Source organism: Bactrocera dorsalis, chromosome 2 (assembly GCF_023373825.1).
Source record: "Bactrocera dorsalis isolate Fly_Bdor chromosome 2, ASM2337382v1, whole genome shotgun sequence".
In the NCBI taxonomy this organism is placed as follows: domain Eukaryota; kingdom Metazoa; phylum Arthropoda; class Insecta; order Diptera; family Tephritidae; genus Bactrocera; species Bactrocera dorsalis.
This window is the reverse complement of record NC_064304.1, coordinates 7076857-7099344: the sequence shown is the minus strand read 5'-3', so window position 1 is coordinate 7099344 and position 22488 is coordinate 7076857. Positions and strand designations below refer to the sequence as shown.

The 22488-nt window shown below is 37.0% G+C and overlaps 1 protein-coding gene across 1 annotated transcript in view; it reads right to left on the bottom strand.

Moving 5' to 3' along the window:
* Nucleotides 1-5317: 5317 nt before the first annotated feature.
* The window catches only part of LOC105222632 (uncharacterized), a 135367-nt gene continuing 118196 nt past the window's right edge, over nucleotides 5318-22488 (bottom strand). The window contains exons 8-9 of the mRNA XM_049447088.1: nucleotides 16294-16688; nucleotides 5318-7310 (exon numbers count right to left, since the gene is read on the bottom strand). Of these exons, the coding sequence (XP_049303045.1) occupies nucleotides 7111-7310; nucleotides 16294-16688 (595 nt within the window). The 3' untranslated portion in view covers nucleotides 5318-7110. The remainder of the gene's footprint in view (nucleotides 7311-16293; nucleotides 16689-22488) is intronic.

Below are 22488 nucleotides of genomic sequence, written 5' to 3'. Positions count from 1 at the left end.
TAACTCAAGTTGAGTGGGATTTCGGTTTCTTGGAAGGAATTGTTTGAAATACAAGGTGCGCCAGAAGGGGTTTTGACAAATTTACGTGATTTAGAAAGCCTAAACTACATAAGAACTATGAGATTACACTGTTCTATATAAAATATTTTTGATTATTTGAAGTTATAAAATACGAAAATATTATCAAATTCGGTTTTAGCGAAGACAAACACCTAAATTGGTGCTATTAATTTGATCAACGTAGATCAACATTTTTTAAGACAATATTTCTTTGGGCTGTTTTAAAACGATTTTGACGATTTAAAGGGTTAAATCCACTTATGAATGTCAAAAGCTCTTTTCGTCATGTATCTCAAATTATTCTCTTAAAATTCGAACTTGATAAATAGATTCGGAGATACTAAAGCATTGGCAAGACCTCTTTTTTGTTGGTTGTTTTTTGATATCAATAGTTATTAAATTCTGTTTAAAATTTTAGCTTTAAGTAAGTTGACTTCGTAGCGTTTCTTTTTTGATATCTGATGAGCAATTTCACTTTTCTTGCTTTGAGTTAACTCTCTGAAACAAATGTCTTCTCTCAAACTAGACGTACTAGATCAATTTCTAACTAATTGAGAGCAGTTTCTGTGTTCACATGACTGAATTATGTGGGGTCCCATTACTTTCCAAGACAAAAGGCATATAAAAGTGGAACTGTAGCAATATTTTCGCTCCACTTTCGCCGCTATTGCCTTTATTTCAGGGTTAAAACTTTCAAAGTTGATAGCTAGCTCTATTGGATCAGATCAGATTAAGCCCAATAGCATCGTGTTCAGAAAAATTGTCTTTAACACTTTCTATTTTTAAATTGAACCTATACTTCTAACCTTTTTCTGATACTGCAATATGTCAAACTTTATGTCAAGAGCCACTAAAATGGTTAAGTATCTGAAGTAGCGCTCCAAACTATATAAAAAGTAAGATTCAGTGTGAACATTTTGTTTGAAAGGACTTTTTTTTTTGAAATAAGAACAACATACAAATATTTGAACAAAAAACTGAAAATTATATTGAGGCAGTCTAAAGTTGTTAAGATATTTCTTAAATAACTCAAAATCTATGAAACTAAAAGGGACAACAAAGCGCATTCATTAACTCAGATTTTAAAGCAAGCCAATATACTTTTCAAAAATGCAAAATCAAAGCAATGGGTATGTAATGATTTCAAGTAAAGTCTGCAGTTATGAAAATTAGTTGTAGAAAAAATTTGTGTTTTCAGTACTTTCAGTATTTCACGAGTGTGTAAGTTTGTATGCAGCACTTTTAGATATGACGTGTGTTTGTAAATTGATGTCAATACATATTTATATTATATATTAATTAAATAAAAAAATAATTTCATTATTGTTCTTGGTTTTGTTTCAATACAATATATACGAGTATGTATGTATGTATGCACTTTTTATACGTTTTGTGTAATAAAAAAATTAAACTAACGCTAATATTTCATATTCAATATTTAATAATATTTAATATATATAATTATGTATATATATATATATATATATGTATATGTATTCATTCAGTATTTAAATACGCCTAAGATTATGCTTGCGCGCAGCAAGTGTTTAAGTTTATCTCTTTGGATTTGTAGTATGCTCTCTTTATACGCCTCTCTTTAGCGCGTATATAAGTATATATAATAAGTTACTCATATTCTCTTTTATTTGTTATACCTAAATTGTAAATGTATAATTAATGCAAATAATTACTATATTTATTTAGTTTTTATGTTTTTTGTTTTTTTGTTTTTCTCTTTTTGTTTTTTTGTTTTTTGTTACTGTTGTTTAGTTAATAATAGACAGCGTAGCATAGGAAGACGTCAATACCTGCATAAGACATTTTAGCCATTTTTTCTTTGTTTTTGTAATTTTTTTTTTCTTTTTTTGTTTTGGATTTTTTTGTTTTTATTTTTTGTTTTTCTTTTTTTGTAATGATATTAATTTGTTTTGTTACTGTTTTACCTTTTATATATTTATATGCTCATTAAAAACTCGTTTTGCTCTCCTCTCTCTGTTATTTAATTGTTGTTTCTCTACAGTTTTTGTGTTACTTGAATTGTTCCAATTGACTAAAAAGTAATTGATTTTAATTATTTTAAGAGAGTTTGCAGCTTGTGTGCCAAAATTTCAGTTTTGTTTGTTGCATTTGACTATTTGCACCACCGCTAACGGTTAATTGTTTTGAAACTCAAGTTATTTGGTGGTTGTTGTTTAATCGACATTTATTTTTTTGATATGTTTGTGTGTGTATTTTAATATTTTGTTTGCTTTTGTTTAGCTTTTGGGGGCTTTTAACAACCATTTAGTGTTCTCTTATGTATGATTTCGTTTTATTTCGGAATAAATTTGCTGATTTTTCTTTATTTTCTCTGTCTGCACTTGGAGATACGGTTTCAGTTTTGTTTCTTTACAATTTTTTTGTAGAATTTTTTTTCGCAGGCTCATACATTTACTTACATATACATATATATAGGAGTTCATATTTGTGTTTTTGTTTATTTATTTACTTATTTTTGTTTTTCGCTTTGTTATTGTAAAGAAGCTTACCAATATAAAATACCTAAATATAGTACTCTTTTAGGAAATCCATTAATTTTCGGTTTTTTCGTTTTAAATTTGAATTTTTCATACCAACTTGCAATGATTATTTCATATTCTTGCTATTTATGTGTGTATGTAGGTATGCATAGGTTTAACTATTTCTATGTAGACATTTAAAGCATTAAGATGATTTGTTCGCCCTCAAGTGTTGTTGTGGGGTATGGCTTGTTTCTTTGCTTAAAAAACTTTATACATATTTGCGCATATGTCTACATACATATATTCGCCAAATACTTGCTATAACGGCATTTAATTATTATTTATTTTGCTTTTTACACATTGATCTACACAAATTGTTTCCATTAATTTAGCCTAACTACACTCAGCGCTCACTGCTGCCATTCTCCTATAGACAATTAACTATATTTTCTAATTTTTCTTTCTTTTCTAAAAAATATGTGTTGCAAACTGAAGCGTCGACATTACAAATACAAACACAATGCCGCCATAAAAAATCAGACAAGTCAACAATTTTTTCGCTAAATAAATCTAACCACATCGGCATCCCTAATGGCTGGCGCTTAACACTCAACATATACATATGTGTACATATGTATGTATATAATATAATACACATGTACATGCTTACACTCATACATAGAAATATATGTGCAGCTTGCGTATTTACTAAAATTGTAAATATCTCACTTGCTTTTGTTTTTGTAAATGGGCAACTTGACTAAGTTTGGTATTCACTTTGTTCTCAACATTGATTGTATTCTTAAGCTTCTTGGGTATTCATTGGATATTATCTGGCTATATGTATGATTTTTGTTGTTGTAATTTTGCTTTCTTGCCTTGGACGCACTGAAAAACAACTATTCCTCTCTTTTTGTTTTCTCGTTTTGTTTTTGCTTAGCTAAATGTGTTGTTGTTTTTATGCGCATATATTGCTGTCTGTTACATACACTTATATGCACGTATGTATTACTGTTTGTATGTATGTATGTACTATAGGTATTTTAATTGTTATCTAGAAGGTAAACTTTTACTTGAATATTTTGCCTAGAGTTTTGGTTATTTGCTTGCACATACATATGTATTTATAGTTATGTACATATATGTTGCTATGTATTTCTTTGTAAATAGTTTTGGAGTAACACACACATCGAAAAATATGGAAAATTGTTCGCTACTTCATTTGCTAATGCGTTGCAGCATTGCCTTTAACTAACTACTAGGTTTGTATGTATGTATATATGTATATTACTATTTGTGTGGGTGGATATTCTGCTTGTAGTTTGGAAAACACTGTAAACTGCACTAATAAATTAATGGTCTATTCGCATAATTCTGCAATGGATTCAATTTTTGCGCAGCAAAAGCCTCGTTTGTTTTAAAAATGCCGGGGAATTTTATAAAAAGATTTTTAAAATGAAAAAAATATATTTAAATAAAATAAATTTAAATAAAATTAAGAAAATAAAAAAATCAATTAAAATACAATAAAATATAATAAATGAGGTTAAATATAAAAATGTGTAATATAATTAAAATTAAAATTAAAATTAAAATAAATTAAAACAAAATAAAATAATTTAAATTAAATTTATAATTATAATTAAAGTTAAAATAAAACTATAATTAAATTTTAATTGAAAAAAAATAAATGAGAGTATAATAAATAAAATAAAATAATTTAAATAAAAATTATAATTAAAATTAAAATTAAAATAAAAGTAAAATTTAATTTGTATTAAAATAAATTAGAACGGAATAAATTAAAGTACATAAAATTTAAAATAAAGGAATAAATTAAAATTAAAATTATAACAAAATCAAAAATGAAGAAATAAAATAATAAAATAATACAAAATTAAAAAAAAATTAAATTAAAGTTAAAATTAAAATTAAAAGTAAATAAATTAAAGCAAAATTGAAAGTTAAAATTTTTGAAATTTTAAACTGAAATTTTTATTAAAACTAATATTGTCAATGAAATTAAAACAATTAAAATTAATTGTAAAATTAAAAATTAAAATTAGAAATTAAAATTAAATTTAAAATCAAAATAAAACGAATACTAAGACTGCAATGGAATTAGAATTGAAATAATATAAAGCAAAAAAAAATGATTTTTTTTTTTTTATTTTATTTTATTAAAGCTTACATAATAAAGATATTATTATATAAACTAAAGTGCGCAGCGCTAGCATCATAGGCTTTCGGCTGAAAAAAAATTGAAATTAAATTAAATAAATATATAAAATAAACTAATTATATGCAAAAAAAAAAACAAATAATTTAATAATAATTAAAATTAAAATTATAATTAATATTTAAGTCAAACTTTGAAAATAAAAATTAAAACTAAAATTTTAATTACAATCAAAATCAAAATTTATATTTCAAAAATTAAAAAAGCTAATTAATATATTTTAAAAAAATTTAAAACGATCTAAATCAAAATAATGCGAAAAAAAATAGAGTTATAGAACAAATAGAAAAAATATAAAAATCAAAGTCAAATTAAACAAAAAAATTAAGCAAATAAAAATTATTCGGTTATAATTAACTAAATAAATTATTTAAAAAAATACCAAAAAATTACTAAGCTAATTGGAAAAAATATAATTAATTAAAATATTAAAAAAAGTTCATAAAATTAACCACTAAAAAAAAAAAATAAAAATAATTTAAACATTAAAAAAACACACACATATATGATTGGCTTGTTTACATCGAACATCGAATACATAACTACTGTAATTGTTTTACGACATACAAGCACGTTTATAAACACTGCCTTTAATTTCCCCAAATTAAAAAAACAAATAAAATACCTTGCAAATTTTCCAAAGAAAGTAGTTGCAAATACACAAAATTCTTCTAATTTACTTTTCTTCCAGAACATTGCGCTAAAATTTACACAAAACTTGCAACACTTTTGCTAGCATACGAGTATTTTACTATATAAATATATATATGTATGTGTGTATGTATGAAAATGCTACTCGTCTAGGTAAAAAACTTTGCCAATTCCACTACTGACTTGGAAGCTTACCGCCAAATGTGTGCGTCGTAAAATGGTTGCATTTAAAAAATTATTATCCTTTGACTACCCTTTTTATTACTGTTTATTACAAGTTACAAAAACACACCGCACATGCACGCATCGAGCGCAGGTCTGTAGCTTGCGTATGGCTAACTTTTCCTCTTCATTGAAACTTTATGCTCAACTAATGCTCTATGTTGCGTCACTTTGTTGTTTTGCTTGTTTTTGTTAATTTGTTATTTTTGTTTTTAGTTTATTTTATTTTTTTCAGTTTATTTTATTTTTACTTGAATTTTTATTTGTATTTCAATTTTCATAGAAAAGAAAAATTATTGTTTTATTTCGTCTTACATTGCGAGCGAATAAGCAAAGCTTCTCAAAAGTTACCCCCAACCCCCTACAACAACGAAGTCTGCGCCGTTGTTTGCACATGTACATATACACTTACAGTTTTTTGTACACCTATACAACTAAATACAAGCACAAACACTTACACTTACACTTACACATACACTTGCATATGTTGTGCTCGGCGCACAAACAGTCGTCAGTCGTCAGTCGCCGGTGGGGCGGACGTTTCGCCTCATTTCTTTTGTGCAATTAAGTTTAGTCTGTTCGTCCTCCGGTTCTCCTCCGGTTGCCTCGTAGTTTAGACTCGTATATTTGTTGTTTGTTTGTGAGTGTGTGTGTGTTTTCCCTTTAAAGTTCACAAAGTTTTTCAGTTAAAATTTCAATTTTGTTCTTTTTTCGGTGCATTTAGTTGTCTTTTGTTGCTTTTCCCTTTTAGCAGCTGCCTGCTTTACTTGTTCTAATTTGATATATTTTTATATTTATTATGCTATACTACTTCTGCCCCGGCTCCCTCGTCTGCTGCTTCTTCTTCTTCGCTACAGTTTTAATTCCTACTTTTTACATGCAGTCATTATCCATTGTTTGCCGCCCGGCTGCACGGCCAGCCGGCACTGACAACGGCAGCGGCACCGCCCAGGCCCTTTACCTTTAACAAAAACAAAACAACAACATTGCAAGTACACAATCAGCGCTTCACCTTTTCGCATTTTGATTTTTCCATTTTACGTTTCACCGTTTCAATTTTATTTTTATGCGCCTTCCTCTGTCTCTCTCCTGCACCTACACCTGCTAAATATGCACGGCTGTTCCTAAGTGTGCGTATATATGTATGTATGTGTGAACTATTGTTTTGCCTGTTTGTTTCTGTGCTCTGCTTCGCAGTTTTGTTTAAGAAATGGAGATGGATATTTTTCAAAAGGTACATATCAGCTGGGTCTAATTGTAGTTGTAGTTGTAGTTGCAGCTACAGCGGGACTTTCATTTTGTCTATATTTTCCATTACCTTCGGTCGTTGGTTCGGTGGGCCGTCGCAGGTCTGCAGCACAAACCGAAGGCGGTGGCACCCGACGGCAGCGGGCCGGTGCCGGTGCCGCTGCCCTTTGTAGCTTCCTACTTGCGCCTTCAATAGCACAACATCTGCAACACAGCTACCAGCGTTGCCACTGTGACCCATGTGTAGCGGGTACCGAATGTTAGACTCATTGTTGGTCGTCCCGCCGCCGCTGTTTCCGCGGCATGTGAGGCGCCGTTCCCTAATGCTGCCATCCCTATGCTGGGCGCCGTTGTTGTTGTCGATGAAGTTTCCGCTCGCATGAGTTCAACTGTGGTGGGTAGCAGGGCGTAGTCCGTCAGCCGGTCGTCAGCCGTTGTATAAGTATTTGGCAGCATGTGCGGTGATTTAAAGGTGACGCAAGCGTTGGTGGCGCGGCACATGGAAGAGAAAAAAGAAAGAAACAAATAAAAATTAATTTTGAGGTAAATTTCAAACGCGTTCAAAATACGCTCTAACCCGCGCTTAGCTTCGCCTCATTGCCGGCTGCTGGCAAGATGGCAATGGTGGCGCCGTAACTGCCGAAATTGGTTGCTAAAGTATTAGATTGACATTTGGAGCGAAGGTAAATTGATGAAATTAATTGAGCAATGACGGAGAAGCTAAGCCGCCAAGCTTTGAGAACACCCAAACACGTATATTTTTACGGTATATATAAATGGTTAGATATATACATATATTAAATAGTCTGTGTAAGTGTGCTTTTGGTAGGCATTAAAAATAAGGTCTTCAGTTATTTTAAGTGCTGCACTTAAGCCGTCCGCTGAAGTAACTGAGCTCCGGCTGTTAAAAAAGGTCACTTGGTAAGTGGCTATGCGATGCTTCTAATAAGCAAACTAAATGAATCAGTCATGAGTTAAAAATAACCGAAAGGAGAAAGCGCCAACCGTCTACTTAGTAAACTAATGCAGGAAATTTGGGGGAAAACAAAAAAAATGTGCTACATTAAACTCTTGATAAAATAAGAATACCTGATGACCTTTCTGATGAAACGAGAATACCTTTCGTAGATACAAGTATGTAGCAAAAGAGACTTTATCTAGATTTTGATCAACCATATTGTATGACAGCTATATGCTATAGTATCCCAATCTCAATAATATATTGGAAAAGTATAGTGCTGGCTTGGAGAATAATATATGCCAAAGGTATCGTAAGATTAGATTAGGTTAAATGGCTGATCAAAGAACACACGAGGTCTACTATATGCAGTTCTTTGTGAAGCCATAGAAAAGAGGAACTCCTGTGTTTGAACTAATAAATTAGCAAAACGCTTAGTAGCCAATACAAATTTAATTTCCATTCCCAACAGATCGGTGGGATTTCTGAAGGTAGTGCTTAAGCCTTGACCTTCCAAACGCGGAGCAGTCAATAAGGAAGTGTTAAGTTGTTCATCATCTTCTTCCATACAGCTTCTGCAGATGGCGTCTTGTAAAATTTCCAACCTTGCAGCATTAACGCAAATAGGGCAATGACCTGTTAAAAGCCCCACAACTTGAGAGCGGCTAGTCTTACTGAGGACAAAAATATCATTAGATCTATTGCGATTAATTTAGGGCAGAAGACTTTTGCGACAGTGTATGTGCTAATGCTATCTAGTAGTAGAACGCAAAGGATACGGGAACGCCGACTCGAACCCATTCTGCTATTAGCGATTCTAAGGTGCCTTTTTTGCTAGCTTGTCAGCTTTACAATTTCCTGTGACCTGGCACTCATGCCAGTCTTATCACAGAGACACTCGATGCTATTGATAGCGAGGTAAGGTACTTCTTCAAGGTTAGGATCGACGCTATGCTATCTGAGTAAATGGTAACTTCTCTAAGGAGGCTGCACTCCGTAGCTGTAAATCTATTGCTAACCTCAATGGTTGTAACCTCAGCTGGGAAGACACTGCAATAATCAAGCAGCCTGAAGCAGGAGTTGACAGAGCTCCTGATAGTAAACCTCTCCATCAACATTCCTCACGATTTTGACCCATCCGTAAAGCAGCTCACTGCCCTTCTTTTCCAACGGCTTATTCCGAACCACAATTCCCACGTCAAAGAAGAAACCGCCAGAGTTCGGCTAAGTGATACTATGTTCCAAGTGATCCAGTATGAGATCAAGGTGTGTGAGGATGTCCCAGTGTTCAGTACGTTTCTTTTAAGAATCCAAATTTTGTGAGTCTGATAGAAACTTTCGCAGCCATACACCTTTTGACGGGCACTATGTGCAAGATGGCGTTAAGTGCCATAATTGGAGTAGATCTTAGTGCACCACACATACAATTGGGCGCCACCCCCTGAATTATCTCGAGTTTCTTAGCAAGTGTGGTATTTTCTTGAGTCCTCCACCACTCCAAAATCTCGTAAAGTCCATTAAAATTTCGGAGCTACTTAAAAGACTTTTTCGCTTTCTATTTAGTCAATAAAGAAAGCTATGTGAGGAATATATATGGTTTCCATAAAACAAGAAAGTAAAAGTTTAGAAACTGAGATAAGCTGGCACTCTTGTCTTCAAACGGAGGTAATTTGCACGAGTGTTTGATCTTCTGGCTTCCTCATCAGGAAAAAATATTCTTCACCACATTATTCTCATTTGCAGTTTACTTTTTCCTTTCTTCGTAAGCGATAAAGAAAGACAGTAAAAACCAAAGGTCCCAGCAGTTCAAGGCTGAATAGGTGATTTGAAGATGCAATGCCGCTTCATTATACAAATTCAAAATATTTCCTAACAGCAAAAAGATATACTGAAGAATTATAATATCCAATTTCAATTTTCTCGTTAATCCCACACAAAATCCCTTCAAATATTGTTGGACTTATTATGTAATTTGCAAAAGGAAAATTAAACTTTTTATCAATTTCTTCTGCTCCAATGCCTACTATTTGCCACATGACTCAGATTTTTAAGTGACAATAACATTTTTAATCCCGCCAACACTTTAAAATATAGAATATTAAATTTCAACATCCGACACACACACAGATAGAAATCAGCACTTAAACGAAAGAAGAGGCGGCATGGGCCTTTATTTGAATTTCATATTCAAGCCCACCGGATATGAGCTAACGAATATCCGTCCATCTACGGCTACTTGATTGATGGCGTGGATTCAACTTTAAATAATTGAAATATGAAAAAGGAAAAAGGTTGAGCCGTATAAGTGCGTGTTTACTTGACCCAAATTCACTCAAGCAACTCATTCAGCCATTCAGCTGGTGTGAATATCCACAAACGAAATTCCACGTCAACTTCAACCGAAACTTTGCTAGATACCAGAAAATACTGTCGACAAGCATTCAACAGCGCCTTTGTGCAATTGAAACCCGAAACAAAAATGTCAACAAAACAAACAAGGATTAAGCAGGAACACACTCGGCAGCTTACCGCGCTCAGAGCAGCACTCAGCTGTCTCAGCTATACGACATACCAATTTGGCACACAAGAAGTTGGGGGGCAGCGTGTTGGTTGGAAAAGCAATTGGCAATTGCTGGCTAAACGCGGGATTTGTGGGAAAGGTCAGTCGAAAGAAATATTCGGAAAGCAATTCAATCCAATGACTGACTAAGGGATTTTCTATGTTCTGATTTGTTGCCCATTTGTACGTGCATTTGGCGGATTAGAAGTGAAAGTGAAAGTAAAACTTTGTTCGGCTAATCTCTGCTGGCAGTGATGATTGGTCGACAATGCGGGTGAGCGCATGAGGGCGGGTGGTGTTGTTGGTTTGGCAGGCCATCAGTGTGTCCGACTGTTGTTTGATGTGAAAGTTGAGCAGTGTGATAGGAGTGACAGCAGAGGCATTAAATACCGTTTTGCCTTGGCACTTCGCATTGACAGGCTGCACAATTAATTATTTATGAGTTGAGATGTGGAGACGTTGTTGTTGTTGCTATTGCAACTTTATTCTCACTTTTACTTTATTTCACTTTTAGCACATAAACTGCCGAAAAACCTAACAAAATGGCAGTAAAGACACACACACACATACAAACGAACGTCTTAACATGCTTATGTGTAGGTTACACCAACACACATACATAGCTAGTTCACAGCTTGTTTAATTCTTGTTGTTGTTGTTGTGTGCGGTGGCTTTTGTGGTTAATGCAAATTAATTTTCTACGCATTTTCCGAAAGGCGAAAGTCCTCCGCCGCTCGCGTGCATGTCTGCGTGTGTGTGTGGGTGTGTGCAATAAATAACTAGGATCCTTTGCCGCATAATAGGCCTCTCAGCCGCATGACTAGGCGCCATTCATTTCCCTGTCCGCCCAGCTCGTCAAGCAGTCACAATAACAGCAGCAAACGCAAAGGCAAAGGCGAAGGCAGAAACAAAAACGATATTTTAATGCAAAGCAAAAGACAGCTTGACTGGTTACTGTTGCTGATTACAACAGGTGAAAGTAGTAATGTGTGTAGGAAGTAAGAAAAGGGCGGTGCGGTGTGGGCGCTGTGAATGACTGCTCTGCCATGGCTCATGAGGCGGCGGCGTTGCTCGTTAGTCCGCAGAAACAATGGCTCACAATTATTTCTCACAATTTACGACAGTTTTGACGCCAACTCAGTAACGGTACACAGCACACACCCACCAGCAATACAACAATATACATATGTTTGTATGAGTGTGTGTGGTTTTTCTTCTTGAAAGCGCCCATTTAATGTACAACTTAATGACTTCCTATGAGGTTTCGGTGCCATATATTCAGGGGAGTCATAAACATACATAAATACAAATATACATATGTACTTTTTATAAAGTATTGGTATTTTCGTGTAGGCATGCTTAAATAATGCCAATGCATCAAATCTGAAGAGGTGTCTTTTTCGGAGTGCGGATGACGAATTTAGCATGTAATAAAGCCGGAAATAGACTTTTTTGTATGCTGATTAGGGTGAGTGTACCTCTGTTATGAATGACCTAGTTTTTGTCGTTTATTTTGGGTTGGGAAGAATATTGTGAATATTAACGGTTAATTAGTACACAAAATACGTAGCCACAAAGTTTGTAACACTCCGAAGGAAGCATCAGAATCCAATCCTCGAAACACTTTTCATAAGGTCTTTTTGAGATGGCCCTCAGCTCCTTCATCGAATTTTGTTTCATCTCTTCGATCGACTGAAAATGGGTCTCACGGAGCTGCAATTTCAATTTGGTGAGCATGAAAAAATCACACAGAGCCAAATCTGGTGAATAACGATCGATGATCAATGGTATTCATTGTATTTATGGCTTTAATTATCGTCACAATCATGGCTCGACCCGATTGTGCATTATCATCGCGTAAAATCCATGAATTATTGTTCCAAAATTCCACACACAATTTGCACGGATCAGGCATGTCCAAAGAGACCTCATTACAGTACTCTTTTTGAAAAAATATCAGCTTTATCGGGACGAGTCGAACAAGAACGCGTTTCATAACCAAACTATCAACCGAAATCATTCAAACGGACCCGCGAGAGATGTCGACTCTCTTGGCAACTCGTTTTCTCACCAAAAAGTTGCTCAATTTCATCATGTCACGTCTCATTTTGGCGCAACCCATGTCTGGCTTAATAGCTTTGTCAACAAGCAAAATTGACGCTATTGGGTTGAGTCAAGTCTTCATGTGGCCCAGAAAAAGCAATTGCATCCCTAAAAATTTACCGTTTGGTGTGAATTGTTGTATGACAGAATCATCGGGAGTTATTTTTTTTTTTCGAAATGAGGCAGGAGATGTCATTATCATCACTAGCGACTACTTTTTTAATCTACTTTTTTCCCCAGAAATTGATTAAATCGACGTATATCACCTTTATTTCTAAGAAGACGGTGAGCCGCTTTTAATTTCGGGTCTAAACATGAACCCATTGTGTAAAAGATTTGGCGAAACGTTAATATCGAGAAATGTTCCAGTTAAATGGCCTCCAAGAACACGCGATTTAAAGCCTCTAGATTACGTTAATGTTAAATCAAAACTTTAGGCCAATCAACCAGCAACGATGGAGGAGCTCGTAGGCAACATTCAGCGCACTGTAGCCGAAATGCTGCAGCTGGACATAGAAAATGACATAAAGGTAGTGGAGATATGCAAACGGAGTTTTCAGTGTAAGTTTCCCAAATGCAGCAGTTAATTGCTAACCCCTTCTAATGTACACCTTAATAGATGTTTTTAACAATATTTATAATTGATTTCCACCATTTTTCTGAAATTACTGATCTCACAATTCGTATTCAATTACTTTCCATTAATTTGATGCAAATATTTTTCGGACTGCAACACAAACAATTTAACGGCAATAAGATCATAAAGTGAAATAGGAACTGATCAACTGTATGCAGAATGTGCATGCGTTATTAACTCGCCTTTTGCTGGCTACATCCTTCCCCATAGAAATATCGCACCCTAATGCTTACAATTCCGTGTTTTTCTGTGTAAACATCACAGAAATATGAGCAAAACCCTAAAACAAAGACAAACATTTGCCCAAGCATTAGCAACGCACACGTGTACTCCTCCATAGTATGAATACGTATATTTGTAGGCATGTAGCAAGTACCAAGCGTGTTCAACTGCCAAATATTTGTATACAGCAGGAAAGGCATCGGTTAGATTCTGCTTAAAAATAAATTATTTTAGACAGTCAAAATTGCGAACGCGAAACAGTTGAATTATACCTCTAGGCACACAGACAAATGCAAAACGATGACAGCGACAACAACAATAGCACGAGTGATAAGGATAATTTGGTCGCTGCGGCAGCACAAAATGATAATGACAATGATGAGGTACGTTTGTCTTGCCGCTGCGCTGTTGCTTTTGTCTATTTAAATATAAATTTAGCAAACGTAAATGATTATCATTAGAAATTGCTTTCAAGTTGTCAACACATTTGGACACAAATCTTTGTAGCAGGTTGAGCGTAGGTAGGAGCAGTTAGCCACGTGCCACTTCCGGCGACATTTTTTGGCACTTCAAAGTATACCGCAACAAGTATTTAACATAAGATGAGCTCACTTATTATTCAATGTATACTATATATGTATGGGCATACATTTCTATTTTTGATACACATTTAATCAAAGGAGCAGAGGATTTGAATGTGTATTGATATTTAATAAGGAAGTTCTACATTTGCAACAAGCGCTGACGATTAATATAATTTCCCTGTTAGTACGAGGGTTGCCTTTTAATATATTTCGGCATTGTTTTTAAAAATATTCTCCATTGAAATGCGTTCAATTTCGTATGCTTTTGGAGCAATTGTCAGGTGCTGAAAAGAGTTATGGTGAAAGGGCTTCAGGAGCTAACGCAGGGTATGCGGTATGAATTAGAGCGGACGGGAGGACAATTCTTAGATATTGTAAATACTTGGGCTTTAGTTGTGGGGATGGACATATCGATGGAAAAAAACGATGAACATGCTGCTTAAGGGAAGATCGTCGCTGTTTCGTCCAAAGATTGTTCGGGTAAAAGAGGTCAGCCTCAGGTATGTGACGCATGTGAAAGAACAACCGCAGGCAACCGTAGTCAAAGTACGACGCATCTAGGAGAGATTGGGGTATCGGACGTCGCACCATATATCGCGTCAAAAACTGCTCTCAATACAGCGTGGTATGATGCTTGCCTGTTTTCCTTTATACCGCACCGTCTCAACGGATGCTATACAGGTTCTGTTAGGTGCACCCCTCCTGACCTGAATGTCATACAGCGTGCTGTTGCATTTAGATTTAGGGACTTGAGTGTCAATATCAATAGTCCTAATGGTCGAGTGACTTATGAGTAGATCCCGGAAATTGGATTTGTTGGGGGTATCCTACACTTCAGATTTTGACTGAGTCTGGGTTTTCTGCTTACGGAGCATGAGCCACTGAGGAACCTATCTGATAGATCGGGTTGTTTTTTGGCGAACGGGGGTAGAGAACTGGGTGCATGTAATTGCAGAATGTCCGATGTACTCGGATTAGGGATATAGCGATTAGCTGGACTGATGGACGTTTAGATGATAACGGTATAATATCGACACTGAGAATTAGGGTTAGGTTTTTGTGTGAATGGTGTGTGCGTGTAATATGCATGTGGGGTTCAACCTCACTTCACCAGTCCAGAGCAGTATCGAAGTTCAACTGGTTGCTCAACAGGTCGGCTACGAGGTCTGACCGGGGGCTTAATTCTGATACTACGGGGAGCAGGAGCCCTTAGAGTTCGGTTCTACCTACTCAAGTGGTCTGCCACTTCGGGGAGCATCATGATAGTTGCGGCTAAAACCCGAATGCGGGAAGAACTGACAGTTTGTCAGTGCGTGCTTGACACAAAATACGGCAAAGGTTTTAGAAGGGTTTCGAACCCTACAAAGGTGATTAGTCTGTCCATTCAAAACTGCCAATTGGTACTGTAAATGCCTGACAATTTCAGGGCGCTAATCAACGCATTGATTTCATCAAAACTATTTTCCATTTTTTGTTTAACTTCTGTGGCTATTCGCGAGCTTTAATCAAGCTTGGAATTCAGTTTCATCGCTTTTCTCCTCACAAAATGATGAAAGTGAGAAATGAAATCTGTCACATGGAAAAAGTGTCTCACTAACCAATATCTCTGCACGCGCATTCCAATCCACTTCATATACCTCAACCTTAAGTTAAAGTAACTCTCCTTGTCAATTGTAAAACTTCAGAATTTCAAATATTTTGCTCCCTCTAATTCGTATCAACAAACTCGTTGAATAAGAGTGATTAATAGGCTGACCGGCTGAAGAAAAAATGCAAAACCCTCAATTATTTTGTTTTCCAAATTTACGCCTACATAAATCACTTCTGAGTGCAATGAAACTCAGCAAAAACCTCATAAGCTATTCATAGCAGTCACTGTCCCTGTCCACACCTAAATTATAGGTACGAAGAAGGTACAACAGTAAAGCTGAGAGCGCCCAATTTTAAGCCACGCAGTAACATTGTTTTTATATATCTAGGAAAATATGTATAAACTTCGACTATGCCTAAATGTTGCCATGGTAAAATTGCACTTGGTTCGGGTTTTAACAGCCAACAAATCGCTATCGCCATACACATACCATAAATGTACGTGGTATGTACATATAACGAGTCTTGCCACCTGTGCTTTCATTTTTACCTACGCTTTAAGCTCCCATCAATATCTAAGCACACACATAACTGCCTACATACATACTGGATATAACATTTATTAGGGTCTGCTGTCGGTGAGGTTTGAGTTTGAAGCATCTGTCAATAATGTGGCAGAAATTACGGTAGAATTTGATGGGTTAACCTGTGTACTCACCTTTTACCGAGTACGTCTTGTAATCAGCAAACTGCTCTCCTTGACCTATGGCTGATGGTATTGTGGACAAGCACGTCAGTTCCATGCGTCCATTATTGTTATGCGCCTCCTCCAAGTCTATATTGAGTTGGCTAAGCGAGAACATGCCACGCTCTTTAGTAGCTGCCGCAACGGCAGCAGCTGCTGCAGCCACACCCATGCCACCGCCGGCATGCGATATGGGGCGTCCATAGCCGGCGGCCAGTTGGCTCATCGGTCCTGCATTCGCTGGTATGCCGAGCTCGTTGTTGAGGTTAGGCGGCTGTGGGCCAAAACCGCCGCTATTCAGTGTGCTGCGTATTATGCCGAGAGCATTCTCGTTGATGTGCCGTCGATATTTCTGTTTTGATGAGTTTCTGTGAAAAGTGCAAGCAAATAATGCAAAATGAATTTGAAATCTAGTTATAACGGTACCATACTTGCAGTGCAAATCGCTTAGGGGCGATAAGTTTGTTTGTGTGCGTCATAATGCTCGAGTGTTAAAGTGTTTTTAAATGGATTTTAGATAGGTCAAGTGACTAAAGTTTAACACTCAAACCCTTTATGTTATTTGTTTTAAAGTTTTATTGTTTTATACGAGTATATACGGAAATAAAAGGAGGTTTTATTGTTTTATACGAGTATATACGGAAATAAAAGGAGGTTCTTTTGAATGGGAAGGGATATTTGTTTAAATTATTAATTTAGGGTCCAACAAAGTAGGAAGCAAATGAATTGAGCACCGAAGACGGTGAAGGCAGTGACCGCGCAAAAGAGCTTGTTCCGAGGAAAATACCAAAATAGTCCACAAAATAAATTGGAATGACCATAAAGTCAAGATTCTCGAGTTAGCTGGCGCTCTCGTTCACAACTATTTGGGCATGAGAAAGCCCAGTCCAAAGAGGGTGCCACGCGGGATCACTTTTGACTAAAAACAACAATGAGTTTGTGATTCGGAGCAGTGTTTGGAAGTGTTCAAGCGTAATAAACTCAAAGTTTTGAGTGGCCGATCACGATTCAAGATGAACCCGCTCCAAAGCGTTAAAAAACGTTACAGTCGGCTGGCAAGGTTAAAACATATTTTTTATTTTTCTTTTTTTAATAGAGAAAGCATCAAACGCCGGTTTTCGGAACTTCAATCCGCTGAACCTAACCTACCACCAACTCCTGACTCTCCCACGGAACCACGTGATTAGTATTACTTTGTGAGAGTGATAAGACATTTAAGTTTTCTCTATAGCAGGGACTGACGGACACTTAATCTGCTCTACGAGTATATGTCTCAGTTTCGTCATAATTGAGGCTCCCGCTTTGCTGACCGCTTTCTTGTTCTCATTTTCCACCGTAAAAGTATCACCGAGTGTACTTGTACTTAAAAAGCGAGGCCAATAAAAGAATACATGCTCAGAGTTATCAAAGCAATCTGAACCAATTCGGACTACTGTCGTGCTAAAATCTGTAAGCACCCATGTTCACTTAGTACCACTTAGTATTTAGGTTAAGTGGAAATCCAGCTTTCCATGTCGTATGTCTATCCACGAGTGGATGTTAGGTATCAGTCTATGGATCCATCATCCTTTGAGTGAGGTTTGCCACTGCTGCTGCTATATTTTTAATCTTTTGATAACTTGTATACCCACTCGCATTTGTCACCCTGGATCATACTGTCTATAACTTCAGCAACATCGTTAGCAGTGTTCGGAAAGCACTGATAACTCTTAATGCCTAGCATCTGGATCCATACTGGAGCCACATATGTATAATACAGCCGATCTCATTACCTTTGCGAGTAAAAATCGTTGTCTGAAACGCACGCAGCCCTTATTTGCAATTATTCTTGATAAGGAAGTGTACTCTAGGTGATCCTTAAATTTGGGCCTTGAGTCTATTATTACTCCCAGATACTTTAGTTGTGGCTGTGATTGAGATATACTTTCCTCCACTTTTCTAGTACTTATGAGCAAGACTTCTGTTTATGGCGTATGTATTTTGAGATGGCAAAAATTTATTAAATGGGCTTCTAATTGTGGCCGCATTCTCCAGATCTGGCCCCCAACGAATAGTCGAAATGTTCGTAGAATGAACAGGTGATCTCATCTCCAACCTTTGTTTATGTCCGTTGATCGTCACTTACCAAGACCTCAATATTTCTTTCCAGGAGTATTATTTTCAAGGCGAAGACCATCCACAACATTGTGGGAGTGTTAAGTATAACGACACCATCCTAATTTAGTGCCATCAGCGAGGAATAATGTAAGCGATCTAATCATGAAACTTTTTTTGAAAACATGTCGTCACATAATCTAAAGTAACGGTAGAATTTCCGAACAAATCCTGCAGATCTTTGTTAACAAAAATGTCAAGGTTCCTCTTGCTCGAGATAGTTTTGCCAAAAAAATATTCCACTTCCAATTGCACGTGAAGTATTAGTCTGGACAATGTGGCCCGCTAAAGAAATTGCTAATAATTCATAAATAAAATCAATATTTTCACGCTGTTAAAGCTTCAAGTCTCGCAGGTCTCTACTACTTAAACCAAGGACATTCGCAATTTAACACCCCAATATTTTAAAGCTCGTTGCTTTCTTAACTGCTGCAAACGCACACAAATGCTCAACACCTTTAACGAACGCTTACATTCGCGCGCCAGATACACAACTCAACGCCCATTTCCGTGCTTCCTTCTTATCACTACCATCCGCCGCGCAACTAACGGTAATCAGTTATAATATCGCGAAGCACATAAATTTTTATTGCATTATTGCGCAGCCAAGTTGGCAGTGGCGGTAATTTCATCGTCATTCTGCATTCGTAATGACTCAACACTTCGACATTTTTGTGTGCGGCAATATGTACACGGTACTCCAACCGCACTCACCCAGCCGCCTAACCGCCCAACCGCCCTGCGCCAACTCCTAAGTGGCTGCATTACGATGAGCTTGGCGTGCTTCCGGCGTAATTACGAGCGTGAATTGAAAAGAAGCAGCGCTCGACACACGTACACGAATACACACGCACACTCGCGCACACACACATGGCATGGTGACAAAATTATCGATGCAACAAATGTCACCGCCGCCGACACGGCGTCGCCAACCGCCCTCTTATCCACACGGCGTATTGCGGGCGCAACGAAACGAAGTATTTTGCCCGGGGCTTGAAGTCCAACCGCCGCGGTTGTGGTGCTGGTAGAGCGGTGGTTCGGTGGAGTTGGGTGATACATATTTCGTATGCAATTCATGCTTGTGTGGCACATTCGCTCGCTGCCAGTCAAGTACTCCACATAGAATTATTAAATTTGCTCCAATATTTTATATGAACTCGTACGGGCGTGTACTTGTTTGTTATTGCGTGTATATCCTCGTGTTCATGTATATGTGTTTGTGGGTGGCACTTCAAGTGTGGTGGCATATACAAACTCGCATTTATCGCAAGCAATAAATATTTTGCACTCCGCTAAACTAAACAAGACTTTGACGAAATTGACTGAAGTATACAAATTGACTGCGATAACTTCATTAGAGACTTGATTAAGAGGAAGGTAGTGTAAGTTTTTGGCAATATTGACGAAACTTTACGATACAACTTGATTTAAAATTGATCCATGAGTGTTTTACTTTAATCAAAGGCTTTAATTAGATGTTTGGTGAGAGCCACTAGTCAAGTCAAGTTAATCGTGGGCTTTCTCGACTTTTTCAAGTCATTCTTAATTTAAATAAAATGAGATATGGTGGAAGCCATTTGGTTTGCCTCAGTCGGTACATTTACTTCTCCTATCTGTAAGTTAATCTGGTCTGATATGAATAAAAAAAGTTTCATTAGCAATAATAACACAAGTCTACACAACAGTTTACTGCCAAGTGTTTAAGAGCTGCAACTAGCCACTGGCAAGCTCAAGACCAACAAATCACCCGGCCCGAACGGGATCCCAAAGGAAATCCTCAAAGAATCGCTGCAGAGAGACCGGCAGTACTATTAAATATGTACAACTGCCTTGATTTCGGATTTCGGAGTATTCCAAGGACCCTGGAAAAGGCAACTGCTGATGCTAATCAGTAAAGGAAAAGGAGATCCCAACTTGGCATCAGCATAGCATTCACTACAAGTATACATGCTTTACACAGCGGGAAAGCTCTATGAAAGGCTACTTTAACCCAAATTCGAAGCGGCTATCAACAAAAATGGAGGACTCTTCCCTAGACAACACGGCTTTAGACTCGGCAGAACAACTCTAGGACCTATAAAATGGGCCATTGAAAGCGTAGAAGCCGCACATCGTAGATGGCATAAATACCAAAGAATAGTGTTGCTGGAGACTTTAGATGTCCGAAACGCCTTCAATAGCGCTAGATTAGTGGATATGATGGACACTCTCGAAAATAGCTTTATAGTAAAATCCCCGACTACATCAGAACTGTGGTGTGGAGTTACCTCAGTAACAGAAAACTGTTGTACCAAATTAGAGAGGGATTGCAACAGATACCGGTTACGTCAGAAGCAGCACTAGGGTTCATTCTAGGCCCAAACTTGTGGAACCTCAGCTACAATAACATACTAAAACTCGAAATGCCAGACGAATGGTACTTAATAGGCTACGTGGATGACATTGCAGCAGTAATTACAGCACGAGACACAGAAGAATCGCACAGAAAACTTAATCATGGCCTGATTACGGACGCAAGCATGGCTCGACTCACACAAACTCCAGCTTGCTGCGGAAAAACAGAGCGACTACTGCTAACAAATAAGCACATACCCCTCGAAATAAGTATGCAAACGACTACGGATATTCTTAGGACACATAAAGCAGTAAACTACCTAAGCATAAGACTGGACCTCAGATTAATCTTCTGCAAAGAAATCCAGCACGTCGCAGGAGAGGCAGCGAAAACCGCCTCCCAACTGGCAGACCACATTGCTTTGACGGCAGCACTGATGCTGTGGAAGACAAAAAAACCGTATCAATTGACCTTTTCGTCGACATTTTTGTTTTGTTTGGCTTAAAAAACAGAGGTAATTAGTCGATCCTGAATAGATGCGAGTAAGAAAAGATAAGAAAAGAAAGATTGCTGCCATGTCGGGACTATAAATAACCTCGAAAGCAAGATCTCGTAGCTTTTGGCGAATCACTATGTTCACGTATGTGGTCTGGCTTTGACATAAAGAGAGATAATTCGGATCTCATTGGCAAAAGCTGACCACTTCTGAGTGATTGCGCCCTTCAGGTGGTCCATTTGTTGAAGGCACAGGTCTGAATTTGGCTGTCATAGGAGGTCATAGTAAATAAACACAGCTTTTGACACAAAAAAAATAGTAATGCGCATAAATATTCTCTATAAAAGAATTATACTTCTAAATTGAAGCAACCGTTCCAGAACAAAAAACTTTCCTATAAAAGGTACAACACAAACTAACAAACGATTCAAAGGTCATTCAAATATTTATTAGTTTTGCATTTTCCTCTACAGCCCCTCCTACTATAGCCTCCTACCACCATAAAGGGCAAATGCGCGAACACAATAAAATTACACACACACACAAGTCGATAAAAAGAAAATCGCGTTTTTGAGCGCCGTCCGTCCAGTCGTCCTTCGCTGCCGGTACGCCCCTCGAACAGGGCGCGAATTAAATACTTTGTGAAAATGCGATTTCGCTGTTTACTTATGCAGGGACATGTGTAACTGCCACCCAAACACAGGACACCGGAATGAGGCGCTGTATTTGTTTGCTCGGAGGTTTTTGCGGACATGTATTCGGAACAAGAGACACACACACACATGCGCTCTGCGGCTATCTGCTGAGTGGTTGCTCATTTATGTATTTTGTATTGTGGAAATGATATTCACACATCAATCATAAAGTACAAATATTTGCGATATTATTATTTATTCGCTCGTTTTTAAGGCACTCGACGTTATTGCAACGCATTGCACTCACACTCGCTCACCGTATATATATATGTGTGTGAATGTGTGGGTCTGTGTACGCAAGCATTGGTTTTCGCAAAATCTAATGCGATCCAAAATGCACGTATGGGGGAATCTTCCGAAATATGGCGCCATGAAATAACTGTTTAAGTGTGTCGTAAAAATGTGCGAAAATTTGCCAATACATCCATCGCCGGTTTAAACAGTTATCGATTTTGTTTTATGCACAACAAGCAGCGGAGCAGACACAA